This window comes from Aquila chrysaetos, chromosome 5 (assembly GCF_900496995.4).
Source record: "Aquila chrysaetos chrysaetos chromosome 5, bAquChr1.4, whole genome shotgun sequence".
NCBI lineage: Eukaryota > Metazoa > Chordata > Aves > Accipitriformes > Accipitridae > Aquila > Aquila chrysaetos.
In genome coordinates, this window is record NC_044008.1 from 52,069,181 (window position 1) to 52,090,390 (window position 21,210).

The following is a 21,210-nucleotide window of genomic DNA, read 5'->3' on the forward strand; positions in this document are numbered from 1 at the left end:
AGCCACTCTGCCCTAGCAACACATGAGCTATGGGCAATGCTGCTCCACCAGGCTAGAGCAGAAGAGAAGTCTCCCCAAATGCAGAGCCAGAAGTTTAGTCTACTGGTTCAGGACCTACTGCCCCAAAGGAAATATTTGGCAATTACGATGTATTCCCCAGATATGCTGAGGCAAAGAGAATGAAAGGCTAAATTGCCCCTTGTATTAACGGCTGCGCAGGGAAGACCTGATGTGGTCTGGGAGGGAAATGTGAGGTTTTCTTGTGTCTTACAGTAGTTGCTGGGGGAGTGCCTCATCCACTGAGCCTGTTACATCAGGGGAAAAAATGGGAAGAAGGTTCATTTTAAGAAATTACCTTGCCAGAGTGAGTCCAATTCCATTGTCTGAAAACCTGGGACAGAAGAAACACAATGGTGTAAATGATGAGGAATGTCTGCAGTGAATTTGACCTACAGATCTATTTATGTCTGCCGTGAGGGGAATGATACAACACGTAATTACAGTAACCTACCCTGAGTTGCGGAAAATAATGTCGCCGCCCCTGGCCCAGGCCCCATGGTCATTATTTTTAAAAGCAATAAGACCATCAATCACGGCAGGAACTCGCGGCTTTTCAGGATCAGCATCTTGATGTGGGCGAAACCTGAAGCAAGAAGCTCAGTTAATGCGGCACAGGAGACATAGGAACCGAACTCAGACAGAGGAGGTCATGCCTGGAAGACCTCGTTTGGCTTCCAAATATCTGCATGATGGGCCTAAAGAGGTGATATGCTCTGGATGAGAGTCAGGTTATTAGCTTGATTTCATTTCTGTGCTTTGGTACAAAGCAGAAAACAAGAAACATTCATAAGGGCGAAATTCTGGCCCCAGTAAAATCAACAGGCAATTCCTCCCTAGATTTCAATGGGCCCACAGCTACTCCTTAATTTGATTCAGTGTGATTTAGAGGCATAGAAAACATTTTTCCCAAGTCACTTGGGTCCTTTTGTAGTTGTCCTTACAAGGCCCATTGAGAATCCCTGGGCTGATGCTAGAAAATCAATTAGGCACTTTTAAGAATCTCATTCAGCAAAGATAAGAGAGTAATTGGAACAGCTTTCCTTGCATGTACAGCCCAGACCTCCATACGCTTCTGTCTCTGCTGAAAGAGAAGCTGTCGTATGAAAAAAGGATTCGCCCTGGGAACTGGGCGCTTCTCAGTTACTTGCAGGCTATTTCTTGCCACGCTGGCTGTTAATGGTAGATTTGTGCTGTGTTTGGAAAAAAATCACCTTTGCATTTTCTGGGTCTACCCTCACCTCCTACTTCTTCCAGCTGATGTACTAAGGGGTGTGCCGCCTCCTCAGTGCCCAAGGGGATGACCCTGGCAGGGAAGTCTCACAAAGGGACACAAATTCACCCTTTCCCTTCAGCCATATGGGAGCATCATATGTGGCATTGACAGGGTATTATGGAGGAGGAAAAAAGCCAAAGCTGGACCAGGAGCAGTGGCTGATTTCTGCCACAGCCTCCTCCCATAGACACACAGGGCTGCAGTGAGTGAGAAAATGGCCTTAATTTACCTGCTTCCACGCTGCAAAAGGAACCTCAGAGATTTTAAAGCAGCTGACAAAAAGCTTTGAGGCTACTTTACTTTCCTCATTAATCCTAGACCAGTCTCAGCAGTCTCTTACGTCATCTTTCAGATGTAAGTTCTTCTAAGTAATTAATAAGAAATGTTGGAGTTTACAAACCCCGCTAATGGACTAATGGGATCTGGATCCCCTTTTACGTGCTTCACTGCTTAGTCCTCATAACCCCAAGTGCACATGTATCATTTTTGGTCAGCAATAACACAAACAATTTGGTGCATAGCAATGAAGTATTTGCCTCTGCACATCAGAGATAGCTTGTGTGTTTTTTTCAGATGCTCCAGCCATAATGAGGCATTAATGATCCGCTAAATACAACGCAGAAGCCAAGAAGAAACACAACTATCCAAAATACTTAGCCATACAGCATGTGCTTACCTGGCATTATCGACAGTGAGATACTCTCTGGGATCTTCAGCGCTGGCTCTCGTTGTCTTTACTCCTTTTCCAATAAACAAACCAGCCTGAAAATGCACGCAACTCCAATTATTTTAACAGACCACCCAACACAGACCAGAGATCCCAGAATTTTATCAATGAATGTGGGCAGCCAGTGCGTGCAGGCTCAGCGAGTGCCTGCAGCCTGGGCTTTCTCTTCCCTTTCGGTGTCACTTGGCACAGCTCAGCATGACATTAGCACAGGATGTAGCGCGCTGAAGTCAGGACAGAGCCTGCCCTGCCATATGTTATGCATCAGCATCTTGGGCTGTCTTCTGACCCAAAGCAAGGCACTGAACTCCCACTCTCTCTCCCTCGCAGAAAGCAATAAGGGACTCTGCCAAGCTCTTGATAACTTTTTGGAAAAAGAGTGTTCCTAAGAACTAAGGCTTTAAATAAAGAGTGACGAGTCCCCCGACAGTCAAAAGAGAACATGAGCTGCTGTAGCCAACTTAAAGGCTTTGGGTGAAAGCAGCAGCTGTCATGGACCAAGATGTAAAATATACAAAGCACAGAGAATAGCGCTGATTTCAATCTAGAATCCTGAGAAATAAGTTAAAAATGTTTTTTTATAGCTTACAGGTTACGTTTTCATGTCAATAGTATATTTGGGGGGGAGTGTTTTTCTTGGAATTACCCTTGAATTTTTGGTCTCATTTTTCAAAGGTGATGAGCAGACCATGGCAGAAATGACTTTTGCTCATCCACCTATATCCTTGCACCACCGTGGCCAACAGCAGTGCTCATTGTCCTGCCTGTCTTTCCTTAAATCTCACTTAGTAGTAGCTGTACCTATGGCCTGCGCACATCCCGTCTAACACAGGCACCCAACTGAAGTGCCTGAAATGGGACCCCCCTTCTGCTCAGCTCCCTCTTTAATCATTAGAAAGAGCAGCACCCCCAAAAGTTGATTGTGTCTTGATACAGTGTTAAAAGACCTTTATCAAAATGTAAGACACCTGTGATCATCTGCTTTCAGAGCACCACACATGGTCAGCCCTATGCCATACTATTATATTGATAGAAACATATAAAAATCATCCACGTGCCTTGAAATTGGAGTGGACTCTGTTGTTGTAAAATACTCCCAAGGGGGTATGTTCAGCCTGTCCCTCTGGATATTGCCCCTCAGACTGTCCAGTGGGAACCCGGTGGAAGAGGTACCATATCCCGACATCCTAAAAGACAAAGGGAGGCCCAAGAAATGGGACAGTACAATTAATGATACAGGTTATCCTGGGGACTTAGGTTTCCCACTATGCTGGCCAGATTTCTAACCTGAGCCTGCCAAAGGTTTGAGTCCCAGGGGACACACACCAGCCCATACTCTTACACCTCGCTACTTATCCTTTGGCATGCATGGTGGGTCCCCAGGGCACATACACATGGGTTTCAAAAATGCATATATTGTGAGTGAAATTCAGGTGGTTTATTAGAAAACATAGCCTCCTCTATACAGGCACATTAAACACAAACACGATTTGGGTAAACATCAGAGATAATAACAAGTAGAGAGTATATATACAAATATAAAATTTTATTGGGCATTTAACTATTAACTACTAATAAAAATCAACATTTACTAAGAGACATCACACACCATTTCCAGCTACAGTTGTGGGAGAAATCAGTGTGAGAACTGTAGGCAAATACTTGTTCTTAACAGAGACAAAGGTTGCAGAAATACATATCCAAATTTTACGATGGCTTACTAAAAATTCATTGCCCTCACACTAATGACATCAGTAAGAGTAGAATACATGGGAACTGGAGGCAAAGCGTAGCTCTTGCCATTAAATGATTTTACCTGAGCACCAGCTGCTGCATTCTCTATTAAGTTGTTGTTTGGATTTGCAATCCAGAATGTGCTGACAGCCCTGAAAAATCAAAATCAAAATGATCCTAAGCAGTCACCAAACAGGAAGGGATACATTTTCATAGCACTGCACTGGAATTGAGCCACAACTCTCCTATTGACTTTAAAACTCCACACAACCTTTTAATGATACTCTTTAAGGAAAAGAAACCATCTAGTAATGTCAGACATGTACATTTATGGAGCCACATGTTGAACCTATTGTAAATTATATGAGAGCGTTAACACAAAATCCATACTCTAACCCAATGTCTTTTTTTTTCTTTGGAAAATGTCTGAAAAGTGAACTTCTGGTTTGTTTTTTGGAACTTCAGGGGCAATGGCAGGAGGCAGGGGATTCTCTATGGATTTATGAAGCTTCTACAGGGAAAACAAAAGAAATGTCCTTGCAAGCTGCAAATGGCTCATTAAGCAGGAGATTAAGGAGATATTATTTTGACGTTTGTTCAAATAAGGAGTTTTTGCTTCAGAGGGAAGATCAGTAGTGGCACAAACAGAAGCCAGATATAGCTATGAAAACACTGTCATCTGTTGTCTTACTTCATTTGATAACATCTTTTGCAGTAATAAAGACCACATGTAAAACCACTGTAAACCTTTTCTCATGATCGTACCAATTAATTTGATCATTCTAAGCAGAAAATCTCAATCATTTTTTATCCACCTTAACTATTACATCATCAAGAATCCACACTCCTTTGGATTAACAGAACCACTGTATTAACCATACAAGCAACTGCAGCATTTCAGCAACAATAATTATAATTAATTCAGTTGGATTATTTATGCCAATAAAAATAAGTAGAGTTTGGCCACTGCATCCTCTTCCAGAAAACATGAAAATACAAACTGCCTTGGCTAAACTGTGTTCTTGCTTGCAAGCACTAGCCCGACCAACACTTGGGTCCCTGAGTGCCCATGTTACAGCTCATCAATCTCCAAAACAGAAGCTAACTTTCTCAGCTATATCAGGATATTGTTTATTGTTAAATGATGTTCACTGTAGTTTATGTTAATCTCTGCATTCTCACTAAATCTTCTGATGCACTCTAGATAGCCATGCACTCATGTACTATTGATCAATTTACTCTAGATGCTCCAGCCCCAATTCAGCCCTGGTGAAAAAAGGCAAAAATTCCCTTTGTAGTAAGTGGTATTTTTGCCAGCCCATACCAGGGGTGAAGCAACTTGCATTTATCAGACAGATTTCATGGAGCTTTCAGCATCCTACTTAAAAAGAATTGAAAAGGGTTCAGAAATGAGTAAAGTGCTCTAACGTATTTATGATTGTTAGGAAACAGCGACAGGAATAACCAGCAGCAAATATTCCTTGCTTAAAAACCATGCAGGTGTTAACAGATATCTTCACAAGCAAAACATGGACAAGTAGCTAAATTATTTTAAAATTAGAAATGATAGGAAAAGCTACAAGTTTTCATTTAATATCAAATAGCATCTTTCAAAAGTTTCACCACAGCATTCTTTGGGACCCAGCCATAAAGTACAACATAAGTGCAAACCCTGACTACAGCTCCCGGAGCACTTACATACAGTCGGTGCTCGGCACAGGAACATAATTCCCATAGACATGGCTGCGGATGGCAAGGCACATAGCCTCGTTGCGATCCGAAGGCAAGATCGTCCCCGACCTTGTGAGGAGGCCCAAGTTGTGATAAAAAGTATTGCGTTGCTCCGTCCCGTCTTCAAGGAAGAAACAGTGCCCCAGAGTGTCATAGCCAATGGTGTCTTTTACCTGGAAAAAAAGTATGCAGGCCATAGATCGCAATGCTAACAGTAATAGGAACTATAACTGATGTGCTTTGCTTATCAATAAATTCCTGAAACACTCATGGAATGGTTTTGCCGCCCCTCCGCACAGCAAGCAGTGCCTCCATAGGCATCAGTCCTGGAGCTAACTCAAACTACATGCAGTTTGCGTAAGTCTGGACTGATCTTCTTATACAGTGAAACTGCTATTAAAATTACTCTGAGGAAGATCACATGCATAATTGAAGGAAAATTGCAAAATACTGGATTTAAAACTGCCCTCAGCTCTAAGAGAGAATATTTGATTCAGTGTCATGGAGTAAATATCTGCATAAAGGTAAGTGTGTGTTGCGTGATAAACCAACAAGTTAGGATGGTTAATCCAGAAATTTTCATGACTGCAACACTTCTCAAATAAAATAAGAAATTCTTTAAAATGCACCATGTGAAGTAATTTATATTAAACGAGGTTTCTGTTCTTTCTCCTCCACTCTCAGAAGGTGCAGGGCCCCTTCCTTCCTGTAATGATCAGCTTGGGCAGAGACGGTATTTTACTGTTTCAGTCTATTTAATATTAATTGACATGCACAGGGATATTGCATTAAACCCTAATTTGACCGAGAGGACTTAGCAAAAGCCTCCTTTGATGTACAGCCTTATGAAGATAAATTCAGAAATCCTTCTTTTAAATGTAAATACTAAATCAGGCTAGTTAAAATACCACCTATTTGTTACTACATCTTACTGAAACCTTAACTTTGTACTCAAATGATCCCTGTCAGCATATTTATTCACTCTTCAGGCATACAAAATTCCTGTTGACGTCAGAGTTATGTCCGTGTAAGACTGCAAGATTAACTAATATTAACCTACTTGGTTATTTCTGTATACAGAGGGACACTTGAACTAAATCCATTTCAGATTCATATCCTGTGATTTCCCCTTAACGGGCTGCAACTGTACATAACATCTGGAGTCACAAGCAGGATAGTCCCCATAGGTATATCCCTACTGGATTTCATTGTTTTCTTGGCAGTCACCCCTCAAACTTGTCATCTGCTGTTCTTGTTTCTGCCTCAATGAGGTGTTCAAGACACAGTTAAAAATAAGGCACAACACAACCAGGTACCCAACTCCTAACTGATACAGTTTTGGAAATCCACCGAGACCCTGCACACAGGTACAGTCGCTCGGAGTGAGCTGCAAGGGGAGTAACGGAGAACCTACATGCAGCAATACTGAACGTGTCCCTACCAGCTGAGTCTTGGAAATACAGATAGGAAATGGATTTAGATAAAAATGCAAGTGTCCTTGCCAGCCTGCTAAGAACAGTAAGCCTGGCTACTTCTACCCTTCCAAATGATGGGCAGAAGCTGTGCTAAGGAGGCCATGGAAGACTATTTTTGGAAAGAAACTGTAACGACAAACCGCTCGCTGTTTTAAACAGCATTTCAATTGTAGAGCTTCATTCTTCTGAATTTAGCTGAAGTTTGGCTAATCTCTGCTTCAGACAGCTGCATTAAAAACCAGCCTTGTATCCGAAACCAGATTTTAGCTTTAATTAATATGATTAGTCACAGCTTCAGAATCGCATGGCAGCCCTGAAAACTTACATACATGAAACTACATTGAACACTCTCCTAACCAGAAATAACATAATTTAAAGATCACTTATATTTGTACTGAAAGAAAAGGTTCCATGCCGTTAGATCAAACCCCCAGTAACTGATCAATTCTGGCATATCACAGATAGAAACTACTACTTGGAAATGAGCCCACCTGCGGCACTGTGACAGCAGCATATTACTGGATGTGCCAGCATGAAACACGGTCCACAGCACAGGCTACAGCCCCGCTGGTGTGTCCAACACCAGATGATTAAGATGCCTCTAAATGCTGAATTATATATAGTTCAGCAACACAATATAAGTGACCTTTATGCACTGCAACATTAGACACGAAAGACTACAGTAGTCTGTGTATGCCTGACGTGTGCCAGGGCAGCGAGAGGCAGGTCGCAGCCTGCTTCCCAGCCGCGGTGAGTAAACCAAGCTGCGTGCGCCGCTGCCGCCGGCTTGCAAAGAGGCACAAGCCTGGCACACGGGAGCAGCAGATGGGAGAAGGGCCTTACAGAAAGCACTGCATGACCCGTACACAGCTAAGCCCAAACCACAGCACTCCGGCAACGTACTTCTAAAATTACATCCTCTAAACTGTCAAGACGGGAGGAGGAAAAACCCACTTATCTGGTTTATTCTGCCTCAGGGGTTGAAGTTTTGTTATCTGATGCTGAAATGGGTACCCACCTATGTTATTTAACTGCCTTGCTCTGATACACGTGCTCTTCTCTCGAACTGCAAATTATTTTAATTTATTTTAAAGCAAGGCTTTTTATTACATTTTAATTACTCTTTATCTTAGTGACTGTATTGAAACCACGTGATTCTTCCACAGAATCACATACTTAACCTTTGCTGTAAAATCTATTCACTGATTCATGGACTCAAAGCCCTCGGCAGTCACGTGGGAGGGGGCTGGATCTCACACTTGGGTTCTTGATTTCACAACTATAGCATCCCACACATCCAGATAAATACTTTACAACTTCACTTCTGATAAAGAGCAAGACCACACACCATTCTTCTCAGGACCAATATTAGCATAAGGCTTCATTTTTTCATCCCAGGCAGGTTCCTTCAGTTCCAGAAGTTTAATACCAACAGGAGGAGAAATTGAGTTAAACTACATCCACACATACTGGGCAAGTCTCCTGCCATCTAAGGGCTCTGTACACAAAAGCAGGCTCTACAGCCACAGCAAATCACATGTATGAGAAAGCAATCAATAATTTTGAGTGATCTGGACAACACAAATCCTGTTTAGGGTACATGAAAAGTGCTCCCAGGTGTACAAGTCCAGCATCGCATTGTCATGAATACATCATTTCGGGGGGACCCTTTCACTGGAGGATCCCACCAGAGTGCATCTATGTCACATCTTACACAGCTTTACGACCAGGGTTGAGAAAAAGTTGTCAGGAAAAACACGGGAGGTCACGGATAGTTCAGGGAGTGTCTCTGCCTGAGCGTACATCAGGTGAATGAGGAAATGCCCACGGACACCAAAACACCGTTCAGGGTTCTGCGGAGCACACAGCAACCGGACCTGTTAGGACTAGCGCGGGAATCTGTCTTTTCCAGCTGGGACACGTATGGCTTTTTTGTGGTTTTTTTTAAGTTCCTCTCCACAATGCCCTTGTGAGGATCTAGGTCAAAGCCAAGTTCCTGAGGGCTTTTCTGGCACTGAAGCAGCCGTTTGGGTCTGTCCCTCTCATATTTCATTCCCTTTGTCATGTGAATATTTTTGGATATATTTCACATTGCCCTGACTTGAACAACTGCTGTCTTTTCTATCTCCTTTGCAAATTAAAGGTCCGTTGCCTCAGTCGGGTCCATTTAAAGCCCATTGCTTTAATTTTAAATGAAAGTTCCTATTATCACAAACTGTCCAGAATAACCATGGGAAAGATTTCACTATATCTGATCACACCTTTAATAATATTAATTGGGCAATACTAAGAATCTGAAATTCATTTCAAAGAGCTGTCCTAACCTGAACACCAGTCAAATGAAGTTGACAAGTTGGGACATTTCTTGGGGAAAAGATGCCTCGTTTCAATATTCTGATTTCTCTTTACATCACAAATGGCTCTTACTCTTTGGCAGTGCCTAAGCAGAGAAATGAACTTGGTACTAAAAAAATATGTCTCCTACCAGAAGGCCATGAGTTCCATGTATGGCAACACACCTAGAGAAGCAGTGGTGGATAGCCAGGTTATCGAGGTACGTTGGGCGTTCGTATCCTCCTCTCTCATCCACATCCTCAGCCAAGTGAAAATGCACAGGATAACTGCCCAGGATTTGCTGCCCCATGTTTTTTAATTCCACTCCTGACATGTGAACAGAGCTAAAATTTCTTAGGATCTGTTGAGACAAACGTAGATCCAAGTAAGGCATTACGACATAAACACACGCAAAAAGAAAACCACTTTTTTTCCCCTCTCGTTAGGCAATATGCTCGCAGAGTAAAACAGGGCCTGATCCCAGAAGGAGGTGTCAGCTCCCTGCTCTGACTCGGAGCAGCACAGCACCCGCAGAGCAGTGTGCCAGCGGCTGCACACCTACGGGCACGGGGCTGCCAAGGAACTGCTGCCAAACAGCGTGTGCAGGATTTAGCAATAGCCGCGCGTGACGCTGCTGCAGACAAGGTACCTCTGCCAGCTACAGGAAGTACCCCTTTGAGGTTCCTTTGGCATTTACCACCAGGGTCTATTTCCTGGCAACTTTATCTCTGTCAAGTGATTTTAGGCAAGACCTGCACAGCTCCCCAGTTTCCACCAACTGGCGGCGGAGTAATTTTACACAAAGCCCCTGCAACAGCAAAACTTTGCACCTCCACCAAAACCACATGGGGCAACCAAGAGAAGGCAAAGCACAACAGGGCGAGACCCAGCACTTCTCTGAGCCGTGAAAGGAGCAGGTTTGCTCTGCAGGAAGCACAATTTCTTCCGTGACATCTCGTGAACTATGTAACTTCACATTGACCCTACTGACAGTGATGCCGCTAAAGAATCCCCTCTAGCCCGGAGAAGGGTACATTTTTGCATATACGGTGAAGAAAATAGCACAGACTCATTGCAAGTCTAGTTTTGCAAAACAGGCCAACAAACTTTTCCCTTCTTCACAGACAAGTATACTTTTTCCCCAGACGCAATTCTAGTTGCTTGTTTACAAACCAGGACAGGAACTATCTGAAACCACCTACAGGCGTATGCATTAAAAATTACTCACTTTAATATGTCCTCCGAATGTATCAAAGGAGAAAAACTGGCATTGATTTTGTCCATAACAGGACTCTTCCATTTCTCCTTGAATAAGTATATTTCTAGTCAGAAGACCAACCTCTGCCCTCATATCAATGCCATCTATGACTTCTCCAATGTGAAGATACAGTGGGCTGCCTGTGAAAATCAGAAACCTTTTTATTCAGGGTGAGCAGGGCATCTTTGTTATCGCATTGTTCTTGGCAAGTGCACACCTTTCATTTAAGCAATCGCTAAGTCTGGAGACGTGCCCAGTTGTTAGTATCTGAGCCCAGAGGAGATCAGCACCTCCCCTGGCTTCTACAAAGGACTGCTGGCTCTGGTCAAACTTTCAAGTCCCAACATAATATTGGGGCCTTCAGCTCTCATATGTGTCCATGTGTTTATGGAACAAAAACTAGCTAAAAGGACAAGGAAATGTAGAATGTAAAAGACAAGACAACATAAATGTTTACCACGCACGGGTAGCTTGATAAAAATATATCGTACCGTCAATTTTCACTTGATTATTTTTACATTCAGGGCAAGGAAGGAGATTAAACTCTTCAGCCTGATGCATAGAATAATCTGTACTGGCAACGACGATCCGGTCGCCAGGTAACCAGCTTGTAACCTCATCCACCAAGTGAAGAATTATTCCTTTGGACACTTCTACTTTAAATCCATTATGAGGCACCCCTGAAAAATTAAGCAATCAATTATTTTCACAGTTGCGCACGACAGAGTCATGCAATTAGCCAAAGAGCCTATCAGTCTAATTTTTATCTGGATAACTCTGTGTGCGATAGAAGTGCTCCAGCCGTTAAGTACGTCAGTGTCGTCTCTCTGTAGGCAGCTAAAACGTTACTTTGTGAGAGTGCTGCGGTTAGCGTGGTCACCGTCCACGCGAGCAAAAGACTGCGGTTTTATTATCGTTGCGCTGTCAGATTGCCAGCAGCCACAAAAAGCAGAGCAAAGCAACAGAAGGCAAGCAATGGTCAGGGAAGACCAAACCTTTTATCCACCCGCTGAAAGCAGTAACAGTAAAACGGGTGCCGTCGTAGGTGAGGAAGTCTCTCTGGGCTACGGCTAACCCCGTCGTCCCGTTCCCGTGGTACTCCCGCTTATCCTCCGCGGTGGAAAGCCGATCCCCCCCGAGGACCCCCACCAGCGCCCAGGGCTGCCTGCAGGAGACCGCGAGGGAGCGAAGCGAGCGACAGCCCGAGCCCTCCAGCCCCCAAAGAGCCGGGGCAGGAGGGGAGGGTGCAGCGCGGCAGGCCTCCCCTCCCCTCCGCTCCCTCCACCGCGCCCCCCCCGGCCCGGGGTGCCCGCCGGATCCCACCATCCTGCCCGCCGGGCCCGGCCGAGCCCCCGCTCACGCCGCTCCCTCGGGGCGAGCCCCAGGCGGGCGCGGCGGCGCGGCGGCCCCGGCGCGGAGCTGTCCATGGTGGCGCCGCGGGCCCGGCCCGGCCCGGCCCGTGTCCCCCCCCCCGCCACCCCCGGCCCCGGGCCCGCCTCCCCGCCCCGGGCCCGCCGCCCGCCTCACCTGTAGCCCAGGCGGGCGATGTGCCTGCTGCCGAGGCGGTCCCGCAGCAGCAGCCGGGTCTCCAGCGTGAGGCTGCGGGCGGCCGAGTCCCCCACGGCGGCCGCCACCAGCCTGCCGGGGGCCTGGAGGGCCAGGAAGGCGCGCAGCCGCCGGCACTCGCCGGGCCGCAGGTGGGTGTCGAAGCGCCCCGCCGCCAGCACCCGCGCCGTGCCGGCGTCCAGGATGCGGAGGTTGAGCCCGCGGCTGCCCCACCGCTTCTCGGAGGAGTAGGGGCCGTGGCGGAGCCCGCCGGGGTGCAGGGTTTTGTCCAGGAGGGTCCAGGAGCGGGGCCGCCGGCCGTGCAGCTCCAGGACGCCGCCGCGACCCACGCCCACGAACTTCTGCCCGAAGCCCTCCACGGCCGCCCCGTCGGCGGCTCGCCCGTACAGCGAGATGGTGGCCCGCGAGCCGTAGGGGCAGCGCTCCGAGCCGACGTGCAGCTCCCCGCCGTCGTGGATGAGGATGTAGCGGGCCCGCAGGGTGATGGGCGGCCCGTGGGGGCGGTCGGCGAACACCAGCCTCCCTGGCGGGCGAGGGGACGGGAGCGGCGTCGGGGGCGCGCACCGCCGGGGGCGGGAGGTGACACCCGCCGGCGGGCACAGCCGGGCCGCCCCGCAGCGCCCGGGCTCCGGGAGCAGCCGGCGGCCCCGAGGGGGCGGGCGGCCCCGCTTACCTCCGTCGCGGATGACGAGGGAGTGGAAGGCGGCGGAGCTCTCCAGGCGCAGGGCCGCCCCCCGGCCCACCACGGCGGCGCGGCGGGTGTCGAAGCCGGGTCGCCACGGGGCGAGGTGCGGGGCGGCCTCCGGGCAGGGCCCTGCAAGAGACGGGCGGCGGCGGCAGCGGCGGCGGGGCGCGGAGGGGCGCGGAAGGGCGCGGAGGGGCGCGGTACCGACCTGATGCGCTGCCGCCGCTCGCTGCTCCCCGACTCGTCCCGCGGCGGCGCCGGCACCGGCGCCGACTCCGGGTTCGAGTCCGGGTCCGGCGCGAAGGGCGGGAGGAGCCGCGGCTGCCCGGGGCTCCCCGCGGTCGGCGCGTCCCGGCTGCCCTCGCAGCCGCTACCTGCTGCCCGCAGCCGCGGAGCCGCGGGGCAGCCCCCGCCCGCAACACGTGCGCCGCGCCGGGTCCTTCGCCGCGGCTTTGCACGGAGCCGGCGCAAAGGCACATTTCGCTTTTGATGTATTTTGGGGTTTGTTTCTTTCTTTTTTTTTCTTTTTCTTTTTTTCCCCCCTCCGCTTAACGTAGCAAGACCGAAAACAGGAAACTCCCCCCTTCCCGGCTCCATACAACCCCGGACACGGCGAGGCAACCACAACACCAGTACGAACGGAGAGCCGGCGAGGAGAAAACCCCAGCGGCAGATCGACGAGAAGCACCGGCGCTTTTCAAACTTCGGCTGCAAAGACCGCTTACCTATCCCCGGCAGCGCCGAGCCGCAAACTTTGTACGCCGCCTCTCGGGAGCTCCCGACCCGGGCTGCCGGGCACCCCGGCTGCAGGCGGCAGAGGCAGGGGCAGGCAGGCGCAGGCAGCTCCCGCTCCTCCGCTCCGGCTGCCTCCCCTCCGCCTCCCTATTTATATCCATCTTCCAACCGCTGGCGGTGCCCGCACTGTTTACAGCAGCGGAGCCGCTGGCTCCTCCCAGCCGGGGACGATCCCTCCAGCCTGGACGTCTCCCTGCGGCCGGCGCCCAGATGCTGGGGGCCGGGGGGAGCCCCGCTGCCCTCACGCAAAGGTCTTCCCCGGCTCCGAGTCCCCGGGGGCCGCGGGCTCCCCGCCGGATTCGCCGGGGTCACGGCGAGCGGGGCGAGCCTCAGCCCGGGGAGGGCCGGGGGGCTCTCTGCAGACCCGCGGGGCACCCGGCTGGGGTCAAAAGCCCCGTGCGAAGCGTGCGGCTGGGGGCCCAGCTGCCTCCCCGAGAAGGGCAGGGGGCTGAGGCACTCCGGCCCGCAGACCCCGAAGTGGCCGCCGGGGCTCGGCATGCCCTGGCCCTTCTTGGGAGGCAGCTGGCCCCCCTGGCACCTTCCCGTGGGGGTGCTTTGCCCCGTGCTGTCCTGCGCCTGGCAGATCTATGGAGAACGCGTTAACCTGGCGGCCACAAAAGTTCCCCTGGCAGCGGGTGAGCAGAGAGGTATCTGCCACTTTGCCTCCCATCACCTGCCAAATCAACCTGTAGTCAGAGCCTGTGGTGAAAGAGAGGAAAAACCTTAGAAGGTGCTCTGACAAGACACGGCCTCAAAGAAACCCATGTGCTTTTACCCCCATGGCCTGGGACGGCGTTCCTGGCTTCCGTGGGTTCCTGTCTGGACCCCAGTCTCAGTGGACATGGCACTGCCTGTGGAAGGACCATCACACTGTTTTGCTTTCCACGAAACAGAGTATCACATTTTTGTATAGGCTCCAATATGAGCTTCCGGGGACACGCAAAGACAGGTAACCGCTTACTGCGGCCACTGCCTTCTCCCTCCCAGAGTCTACACGTAATCCCTCATCTCCACTCCAGAGCCCAACATCCAGAGAGGACGAGCCAGAAGCCGGCAGGCAACAGTGCCAGCCACTGCTCCTGCCCAGGGCCGAAGCCAAAGTGGTGCAAAGCCACAGGTGCTGCCGATCTCAGAGACATTTGTGTGCCGTCATCTGGTCAAACCGTTCCAATCTGTCACCTCTGAAATTTATTCTGGTGCAGGATTTCTTCTGACGGGGGGCACAAAGAGGCTATAGTCATGTTAATAAGGAGCAAGTGCTGTCAGACAAAATATGGGAACAGACTGGAAGCAGGGGGGTGGGTGAGGGGCGCAGCCATGCCCCACGCTCCAGACAACAGCTCTGGGGAGGGAGCAACACTCACTTGCGCTAAACAAAACCAGTACGCTCTCTTACACCCTGTCCTGGGACCCAGAGAACTGCTGAATCTGAAGATAAGCATTCAGCCTAGAGAAACAAATCCAGATAACACTCGTCATTTCAATACTCCATAAATACAAGGAAACGTTAGAGCTGCCACCTTTGCTACCGGCTGTTCATCCATCATTTAGTGCTGGCACTTCTATTTCTGTCTCAAACAGCTTTTGTCATTTTCCTTCCAAAAAAGCGGCATTAGTCAGCGTTGTGCCTCCTTCTTATCTGAATATGACATACATGAATGCAGGTCATGGGAAAGCAGAGCCGTTAGCAGAGGCATAGGAGGCTGTGCTCAAATTTTTTTGAGAAATATTTACCTGCCAGTGGAAGTTTCAGGCAAGAAAAGACAAATAGGAGTATTTTGTCTTAAAGCACACTAAATTCTCCAAATTCAACAGTTCTAGAAGTGCAAAATTTGAGGTAGAAGAGTACTCGAACCTTGATTTTACACCTGCCGGGGCCCTAGAAATCTCATACATCTTTATTTAAAATACTTACTCCGTGCGAAAGATTTCATGGACTTGCAATCTAAATAAAAGGCAACAATAATTAATCCAAGATAGTAATAGTGGAAATAAATGTAACGCAGGCTTTGGTTAGCACTAAACTTTGTGCAGGCCTCATGAAATGATCAGCAAAGCCAAAGTCACTCCTGTTTACACGGGACTTCTCCTGAACAAGAACCCAAATTTTTTAAGGTGCGAGCACTGTTTAAATCCTTTAAAGCCATTTTCCCTCTGTAGCCCCAAAATCCACAGAAACACACTGGTCTGATTCTTCTTCTGAAAGAACTACTTTCAGGTGAATTATTTCAGTGCCATCTCCCCCCATAATTAAGTTTTCAGTGGTCTAAGGAAGAACATTTTAGAGCAAATGAGACTGGACGTATCATCCTGTTTTTCAAAAGGTTCCCGTCTCTTTTTAAGGAAACCACAGAAGAGCCTATTGCTATCTGTAGCGTGATGCTCGGGAGCTAAACCGCTTTCCTTTCACTCTTTCCCAAGTTTCATTTTTTGAGATGATTTTTGTTTTGCAGCAGCACTGGTTTGAAGCTTACCCCCCCAGCGCCCTGTTACAGGACACATCCGCAGCGCGAGAACGTTCCCAAACATCCTCACACCTGCGAGTAGGAAATCATGACTAATACGCACCGCCTCAACCATACGGCTGGTGTAACTCTTCCTTGCAAAAATAACCAACCCAAGCCCTCCTTTGAGCGTTATCGTTGGTTATAAACTAAACTTTACCTTCCTAACAAACAAAAATGGGTCATTTTCTGTAAGAGGCTACCAGGTATGAAGCAACCTCGACCGCCTCGTGTCTCGGCGTGTCGCAACGACTGTAATGCTTTGCCTACAAACGCGACCGTAACATTCAATAACGAATATCGATGACCGGCGAGGTTTCGTTTTAAGGCAGCGGCAGAAAACAAAGCTGCTCTAAATGGGTCGGCGGTGGCTGAACGGACTCCCAGAGCACAACCAGCTCTTCCCAGGGCTCGCGCGGGAATGCCCAGAGGATGGGTCCTCCTCTGCGAGGGACTTTCCCGGGCACCCTCCCCCGCTGGACGGTTTCCTGTTTCCTCCTTACTACTCGGAGAAAGGAAGGAGAAGGGGAGTCAGCATCCCCCGAGCAACACCCCATTCCCACGGGGCGGGGAGCTGGAGGCACCGCGGGACGACTCCGGCTGTGCGGGGCCCGCGGCGCCCGCCGCAGGGCCAGCGCCAGCTCAGACCAGGGGCCCCCAAACCCTCCGTGTGTCCGGAGTCCGTCCGCACCCCCCCAACCCGCCCCGCCGCCTGCGGGCACCGCTGCCCGCAGGGGGAAACCGGGCAGCGACCGGCGGGGGCGCGCCCTGCCCCTGCGGTGCCGCTGCCGGCCGGCCGGCGTCGCCCTTGCACAGCCGCTGCCCCCCCGCCCTCTCCCCGCCCTCTCGCTCCCTCCCTCTCTCTTCCCTCCCCTCTCTCTGCCGCCCCGCTCTCCCCCTCCGCCCTCCTCTCCCTCCCCCGCTCCCTCCCCGCCCGCGCTGGGCAAACCTGCCCGCGCATCCTGGAAGCGGGGGACACGGGCCATTAGCTCCTACCTTATACTAATTATCAAATAAGATTCTTTTTTTATTATTAATTTTGGTGGGGGTTTTGGTTTTTGGGTTTTTTTGGTTTGGGTTTTTTTTGGGTTTTTTTGCGCCCCTTCCCAGCCGCATTTCCTGTAATTCTCCACTTTTTGGGGGGGGGAATTCATTTTACGTTTTCAGCGTAGCGTAGCTATATTTCCACAGGCAACCCCCAGCTCGGAGCAGGGGAGTGGAACCTGTCAGCTTCTGGTGGGAGCTGGAAGGGCTGGTGCACTGCCGGGCCCCGGGGAGTGGGGAGCGACACACCGCTCACGCCCGGGGCCGCCGGGGGCCTGGCAGCCCCACCGAGCCGGGCACCACGTTTCCACAACGTGGCTTTTAGCGCCTGTATTGACTCCCACAGACTGTCTCCTTACAGCAGCCCATCTGCGGCAACCGCCCTCCGCACACCCTGCCAGCCTTCGTCTAGCCTCTCCTCTTCTGCAGACGGCGACCAATTCCTACCTGCCTCCTCACAGCCCTCCTGCTTAGGGCTGAGCACTCTGAGCCCTGGCTCTCGCTCAGCCTGAATGCTGAGCGCCGGCTCCCGGCACGACACAGGACCACCGCATACCCGATTGCTCCCGGTGATGTCCGCCCCTGGCCGGCACCCCTCGCCCTGACAGCACGGAGCCCAGCCCCACACCTTCACTTAGCCAGCACCAGAACGCATCTGAAATACCACAACCCGCGTCTCCTCCTTCTATACCTACCACCTTGTTCCACTTTGGGCTTTAACGGTGTTTTCCTTGGTTTAAGCATTTGCTTCTTGAGCAGAGAGAAGGCCTTGGACTGCTGAGCTTCAGACAACACTCCCATATTCCTGAGGAGCCGAAGCACCCTGCGTAGCAAGAATGGCTTCACCTTGTGCTGGGCCACCTTGAGAGGACTGATAGGAATTTTGGGCAGGTTGACTTCTCGATCACAGTTATACAACCGAAAGAGATTCCAGGCCAAGCTAGGTTCAGAGGTATCCATTAGAACATATCTGGAAAGTTTAAGGAGCATGTCACAGGACAACTGCTTTTCTTGTGGTTTCTGGCCCAGGTTCTGACTTAACAAACTTTTCCTTCCCTGGTGACTCAGGAGAGAGCTGCTCCTGAACAGGCTGGAGAGTTTGTAAGAGCCCACGGTCCCGGGAAGGGTTTTCTTACTGTGCAACAGTCTTTCATAATCCATATCCCACAAAGAACTGTTGGGATTCAGGCTATGTTCTGAAATAATCATAAATACAGTAAAACCTATTAAACATAAACAGCAAAGAATCCCAGTGGGTTTGTTTCTTTAAAATAGATGTAAATCTCTCTACAGTTATCAGTGCTCTGCTGTAGCCCTGGATACAGTGCAGATCGCTACACTACTTTGACACACTTACTGAATGTTTCGACAGGCCAGATCAATAGATTTGCAATAGATAGGTTTTTAGGTACTATAATGTAATAATGATTATTTGTAATTTTTTATTTAAACTAATGTTTTCTGTAATGCTCAGGAAAACTATCTTTGTTATTCATACATACACTCCAGAGTACACAGATTCCTAAAAAAAACCCCAGTCACCAGAAGAGTGTGTACCATTCCATATAAATTTTCCGAAAAACATTAAGATAAATAATGATTCCTATTAAAGACTGCAAAAGCCTTTTTCATACATGACGGAGAAAAGAACCTTCTACGCTCCCGCTGGGCCATTTGCATTTTGGGTCCAGCCCCAGGGCCCAGCACAGCCTCTAGTTTTCCAGTAGATACAGGTTGGCTTTAAATGAAAGGCTCAGCCTTGCTTTCTAGGTGATCTCTCTGGTCTCTGCCTTCTGACTAAAGCCATTAGCCTGGTGTAACAGGGTTAAGCTGGGGCTGCTCAAAGGCCACAGCAGCTCCATCCTGCAGGCAGGAAGGTACTGGTGTGGGAGAATCGGGACTCTCTGGAGCTTAAATTTGCTTCTGAGGTAGTGCCCCTACCCAGCTCTCTTTCATCCAGGCTGAGCCTGAAGGTTCAATTTACACTCTGCGAACGGATCAATAAAACAATTAAATGCAACATAAGTAGGCTGGGACTTCATGATAAGTAGGGCTGCAAACACACAAGAAAGTTCTAATAATTAAGAGGGACAAGGAACCCAAAACTTAATTGCATCTTGCCAAAAGTGTTTGAAATAGTTAATGTTTTAACACAATGACAGACGGTACTGCTAAAGGCTGGAGGTCACGTCCTGGGAGCCCTGGAATGTGCCTGCAGCCTTCCCTTTCATTTCTAAGCAGAGAACAAGATTTTTAAGAATGTTCTTCTATTTCCTAGAGGTGGATCCCAGCCCAGCATGTTTGGGAAGCTTCAAGTATTTTTTTATTTGATTCAAGATTAAGGTTATCAGCTTCAAGTCGTTATGATTTACCGTCCAGGGGACTGCTTGCATATTGTAATCGTATTAGTTAAGTATTCTACTATTATGTTGGAATTTTACATATCAAAATGCACATTTATGGCTGTAATTCATCCCTGAATATAATGTTGTATTACTTAGAAACTGCAAAATATGACTGCTAGGACTAGATGGCAGTGGATAACTCAGGAATGTGTCATAGCAAAAGCAGCATTTTGCATCTTTACTGCGTCTTTCATTCAGAGCAATCAATAGCTATTGCAAGAACCCTCTTGATAAGACCCCCAGAGACCAATGAGCTCTTCCACTAGTTTACTGATGGGCTGATGCGGAGGGGAGCAAACTGCTTGTGCGAGATCCCCGGGAGGAGCAAGGAGAGAGGAAGGAGGACCCAGCTTCAGGAGGACCCCAGTAAGACGGGGTCCATATTGCCCCCTCCTCCGGCGCAGATGTGTTGTTGGGGAGCAGATGGCGGAGGAGGACTGCACGCACCGCTGCCATCCGACCGGTGCCAGTCTGAGCCAAAGGGAAAGGGCTTTGGGGCAGACCCGAAGTGTCCCTAAGTGCACCCAGTGGCACCGCTGCAGCAGAGCGACTTGAAATGTAAGCAACGTTAAATCTTTAAGTAGGTCTGCAAGCTCTCTAGAATAAACTGCTGTGTAAAACGTTATTTAGAATAAGAGACTTTGGATCAATGTCTTGTCTTCAAAGGCAGCCCTTAAACTAAAAACGGCCTGAGGAACTACAGGAGAAAATAAGCTAAGGGCCTGCTGCATGCAGTCACCTCCAAAGCCACAGTCAAATCACACCGCCTATCTGCATCTTGAAGTCAAACTGGAAACCAGGGGCGCGTTTCCCTTCCGTTTTTTCCTTCAGATAAAAGTAAGGGTTAGCCCTAGCACCCACGCTCCTTCTCCTCTCCCGGGGCAGCTACAGCCTGGGCAGCCGTGGGCCCCAGCCTCGCCGGAGCGGCCTCAGCCCACCCTGGGGTGTAAAAAGCAGCGGCCGAGGCTGCGGAGGGCGGACCGCTCCCGGCCCCGGGCACGCACCGCGGGGCTCGGCCCCGGGGCGGCTGCAGCACCGCCTCCCCTCCCCTTCCCTTCCCCTCTCCTCCTCCTCCGCGCCAGCACTGCCCACCCCACCGCCGGACACCCGCGGGGAGACCGTCACCGTGGGGCTACTGACTGTTGAAGCTCGTCTCCTGCGCCCCGGGCCGGGCGCCCGCCAGCAGCAGCAGCAGCAGCGGCAGCGGCAGCCGCCGGTCGGCGGTGGGGCTCCTCGGGGGGCCCCGCCCGGGGGGGGGGACCTGCAATACACACACAGAGGGTTGGCCCCGCAGAGCTTCCCCCCCGCCCCCGCCCGCACCCCCGCCCGCGGCGGGTCCTCACCTGGCTGCGCCCGGCGGAACGGCATCGCCGGCCGCCAGCTTACCTCGGCCGCCGGCCCGGCCGTGCCCGGGGAGCCCCGGCGGAGCGCAGCCCGGCCCCGCGGCGAGCCCCGCTCCCCCTCGGCGCGGAGCCCAGGCGGCTGGGAGGGCTGCCCGGGCTGCGGCAGGAGGGATTCCTCCCCCCCCCCCACATCTGGACACAAGGGCTGGTTCTGTGGAGAGCTGCCGCCGGCCGGCCCTTCCCGGCACAGGGGGGAGCAGAGATGCTCTGGCCTCT

General features: G+C 50.3%; 2 protein-coding genes across 4 annotated transcripts in view; both read right to left on the reverse strand.

The window, feature by feature from the left end:
• The window catches only part of LOC115341334 (cell migration inducing hyaluronidase 1), a 119,643-nt gene extending 102,828 nt beyond the window's left edge, over window positions 1-16,815 (reverse strand). For 2 of the 3 annotated variants that reach the window (XM_030014122.2, XM_030014119.2), the window contains exon 1: window positions 13,569-16,814. The gene's annotated coding sequence lies outside the window, so the exon portion shown is untranslated. Of the gene's footprint in view, window positions 1-13,568 lie in introns of all 3 variants that reach the window. The other variant, XM_030014124.2, reaches the window with a different exon arrangement.
• The window catches only part of LOC115341294 (cell surface hyaluronidase-like), a 58,186-nt gene extending 37,326 nt beyond the window's left edge, over window positions 1-20,860 (reverse strand). The window contains exons 1-14 of the mRNA XM_030014012.2: window positions 20,732-20,860; window positions 17,882-18,382; window positions 12,832-12,972; window positions 12,120-12,681; window positions 11,588-11,757; window positions 11,084-11,272; window positions 10,563-10,732; window positions 9,486-9,695; window positions 5,493-5,698; window positions 3,877-3,946; window positions 3,119-3,247; window positions 2,010-2,095; window positions 512-643; window positions 356-391 (exon numbers count right to left, since the gene is read on the reverse strand). Of these exons, the coding sequence (XP_029869872.2) occupies window positions 356-391; window positions 512-643; window positions 2,010-2,095; window positions 3,119-3,247; window positions 3,877-3,946; window positions 5,493-5,698; window positions 9,486-9,695; window positions 10,563-10,732; window positions 11,084-11,272; window positions 11,588-11,757; window positions 12,120-12,681; window positions 12,832-12,972; window positions 17,882-18,347 (2,567 nt within the window). The 5' untranslated portion in view covers window positions 18,348-18,382; window positions 20,732-20,860. The remainder of the gene's footprint in view (window positions 1-355; window positions 392-511; window positions 644-2,009; window positions 2,096-3,118; window positions 3,248-3,876; window positions 3,947-5,492; window positions 5,699-9,485; window positions 9,696-10,562; window positions 10,733-11,083; window positions 11,273-11,587; window positions 11,758-12,119; window positions 12,682-12,831; window positions 12,973-17,881; window positions 18,383-20,731) is intronic.
• Window positions 20,861-21,210: the final 350 nt, after the last annotated feature.